General features: G+C 45.4%; 1 protein-coding gene across 1 annotated transcript in view; it reads right to left on the bottom strand.

Moving 5' to 3' along the window:
* Positions 1–2,212, bottom strand: part of SLC9A1 (solute carrier family 9 member A1) — a 65,029-nt gene extending 62,817 nt beyond the window's left edge. Inside the window, exon 1 of the mRNA XM_018561163.1 lies at positions 1,756–2,212. Within this exon, the coding sequence (XP_018416665.1) occupies positions 1,756–2,080 (325 nt within the window). The 5' untranslated portion in view covers positions 2,081–2,212. The remainder of the gene's footprint in view (positions 1–1,755) is intronic.
* Between the last annotated feature and the right edge of the window lie 1,196 nt (positions 2,213–3,408).

The following is a 3,408-nucleotide window of genomic DNA, read 5'->3' as shown; positions in this document are numbered from 1 at the left end:
AATAAGTTAGTGACACTGATCCTGCAGCAGTTCAGGATTCAGCTGTCACTATAGGTTTTCTGATTGTTGCAACAACGATCAGCAAACTGAAACATTCTTCTTCCAGGAATAGATACATTATAGGAATAGACACATTATGTATCTATTCATGAAAGAAAAAAAGAAAAAAAAGCCAGTATAGCTTGAGAGAGATATCTCTCTCGATCTATACGAGCTGTCAGAATGCCGGCAAAAGCCGGCATGTGTGTCCCTCTGCTTTGACTCTCAGACACCCGATATTAAGGTATCGGGTGTCTGAAAAAGGTTAACCCTTTCATTAATGAATGCCTCTGTAGTAAGGGCATCCATTAATGAATGTTAAAAGCTGATTCTCAGCGTTTAACAGCCCTCAAAAGAAGCAAATAACTCGTCACGTACAGTGTAAGTGACAAGTCATTTGGTCCCTTTGTGGCTGGACGTACAGTGTACGTCTCCCGTCACGAAGGGGTTAAACTAGTCATGTGCCGATTTGTTATGTTCAGCACAATGGGCTGAATGATTAAAAAATGCTTGATTTCTTCCATCCATGCTAAGCAACATGGATGGGGGAAATCAAGTGGGTTTTTTTTGCTCATTTAATCTCCCCGTCACACTATAGTATTCTGACACTCGAGATCCACTGCTGTCAGAATACCTGCCAAACAGTTTTTGGCTCCTTCATCATAATTTGATTGTTTGATTGAGGCGGAAAAAAAATTACTTTTGTGGAACCGGTGGTGTCCTCAGGGCCAGCCACAGACTGAGACAAAATTCGAGCAGTGTATGGCCAGCTTGAGGCTGGAAAAAGACAACTAATGCAGCCACAACATCTAAGGACTGGTAAGCTGCAATATATTACCTTTTGTTCTTGGTTTGGATTTCCTTTGAGTCAAACAGTTCATCTTTAAAAAAAACAAAACAATCAGGGTACAATCAGTAAAGCTGGCCATACAGCGCTTGAATTTCACCTGAGCCCTGCTGACTGGGACAAAATGCGATCCGGAGGTAGCCCTGCAGGCACCACCCAGATCGACAAAACTTGGTTTCAATTGACTTTTGTCAAAGGAACAGTGCCGGAAATTGTCAGCTGAACAGTGACTGCAGCCAATTAGTTACAATTGATGTTCGAATATTCTGACAGCTGCGAGCACCGGCTATCAGACTACAACAGCCTAACAGGGAAGATTTCTCACATTCACGCTGTTTAAGATCGCAATACATGGAGCTAATTTTGGCAGTTTTTTCATGAATATGGGTGGTTCTGAAAGCAGCCTTCTGCCCAACATCCTTCAGTCTGACAAGTGGAAGGAGGCGGGCAGACGATTCTCAAACGGTGACTGCAGCCTGAGGCACAGACTGTCAGAATACAAGAGCTGCCACGAGTGATTCCTCCATTCACACTGTTCAGCATGGACGCAGGAATCTGCCAGATTTGTTTTCATTCATTCCTTAGGCTGAAGGAAAGAAACCTACTAGTGTATGGTCACCTTAGCGTGGATGAAGAAGGGGAGTGGCTTTTTTTTTTTTTTTTGTTCAATCCTGCCACAACTGTGGCCAGCTTTACATAGTGACAACTATAACCACAGTCAAGAGACAGCATATAAACAATGCACAGGGTAGGGTATTCGCTATACAAATCTTCCATAGCAATGCGTCCTCCACTGCTTTGATGCAGCACAATGCTAGACCAAAATACACAGCAACAGACTTTAGTTCCAGGCAGCGGCTGCCACTCACCCAGTTTCATCAGACAAGCCAGAAGAATCCATAAAGAGATCTCAAACGGATAACGAATATGATGGTAGTCCAGATCGAGCACCGGGAACAATTTTCGGGGTTTATAGGTTTTATTGGCAGAACTACTGTGGGCATCCAGGTTGACCCCCTCATCGAAGGGGGTAATGCCTGGGTACTCGGGTTCTGAATCCAGATTGACATCAGAAGCAACAACAGGCACCAAGTGCATGAGTGCCAGGATGAAGAGCACAGTCAGTGCCCATTTGCACTTGAAGAACTCTGGGATGAGCCTCATCTTCTTCACAGGGAGGTGTGGGGGGTTCATAGAAACAGCACAGGACAATCTGCCCTCATATACCGCTCATGTATCCAGACGAAGGTCGGTCAGCTTCATCCACACAGTGCAGCCAGCACATTCTGCACATCCACAGTCATATAGACTGTCCCATGAACACACACTACTCGGGGTACATGATATGTCAAGGCGCTCACTGCTATCACGGGAGAAGGAGCAGCTCAGTGTCTTCCGGGGTATTACACACACAGCACTGAGGCAGACACTGCGCTCCCGGCTCTACAATGAAGCCTGTGATGTAGAGGTGACTGCAAACTTTTGTATCCGGGTAGCTATTCCATGCACGAGGGTGTGTGAGAACACCGGTATAAAAGAGCGGCTGTCAGGTCAGGACATGCCCGGCTTCATATGCAGTCTCTGGATGCCAGGCGCCGCCTTCACTCCACCAGCGACCGGCCGCTCTCCTCCTCTCACTGGCTGCCCCCTGTTTCATACCAAGAGGAAGCGCGGCCAGCACAGGAGCCTGGGAAGGGCGCTTAGGGGGAAAGCGAGTTAGAAGGGCGACCTCTGCTGGCCTGGAGCTAGATCTTCACGTTAAAAAAAAAGCCTTTTTATTTGCCTATACTTATCTATTGGCTCACGTGATTACGTTTCCTAATGTACTCCTCTGACCTAAAGTCAGCAGATAGTGAGGTAAAGCCTACTATCAGCTGACAGTGCAGAGCCGCGCCGCACGCCAGAAGGATCCTGACAATAAAAACTGGAGCAGTCGCCCATGGCAACCACTCAGCTTCTCTGTTTTATTTTCAAAGCACAAAGTGACACTAAACTCAGGAGTCAAATCTTAAATATGCATTAACTATTAACAAAAATCTATCTTTTTTGTGTATCACTTAGCTGTAGATCCTCAAATTATCTCTGAATTGGTGCTGACACTGTCCTTCCTTCTGGAGGGTGGCTACTTTTCTTCCCCATGGCCCCTCCAAACTCTCCCCCATGATGGAGATACAATCTCATGTTTAGTTTCCTAATTTGTATTGAGATTGTAGTTCATCATAGGAGTGAGCTTGGAGCGGTGACTACTTTACAACACACAGGGACCAGGGAGAACAAAAGTAGCCCCCCTCCAGAAGGAAGGACAGTTTCACAATTCAGAGATGATGAGGATCTACAGCTGAGTGATACACAAATACGCTGCATTTTTGTTAATAGTTAAGGTACTTGAATGCATATTTAAGATTTAACTCTTGAATTTAGTGTCACTTTAATCTTTGAAAATGAACCAGAGAAGCTGACTAATTGCCATGAGCAACTGCTCCAGATTCTGTCTGCTCCAGTTTTTATGAATCCTCCCCCCT

Source organism: Nanorana parkeri, unplaced genomic scaffold, assembly GCF_000935625.1.
Source record: "Nanorana parkeri isolate BGI_ZX_2015 unplaced genomic scaffold, ASM93562v1 scaffold505, whole genome shotgun sequence".
Taxonomy (NCBI): Eukaryota; Metazoa; Chordata; class Amphibia; order Anura; family Dicroglossidae; genus Nanorana; species Nanorana parkeri.
This window is presented reverse-complemented; position numbering and strand designations above follow the sequence as displayed.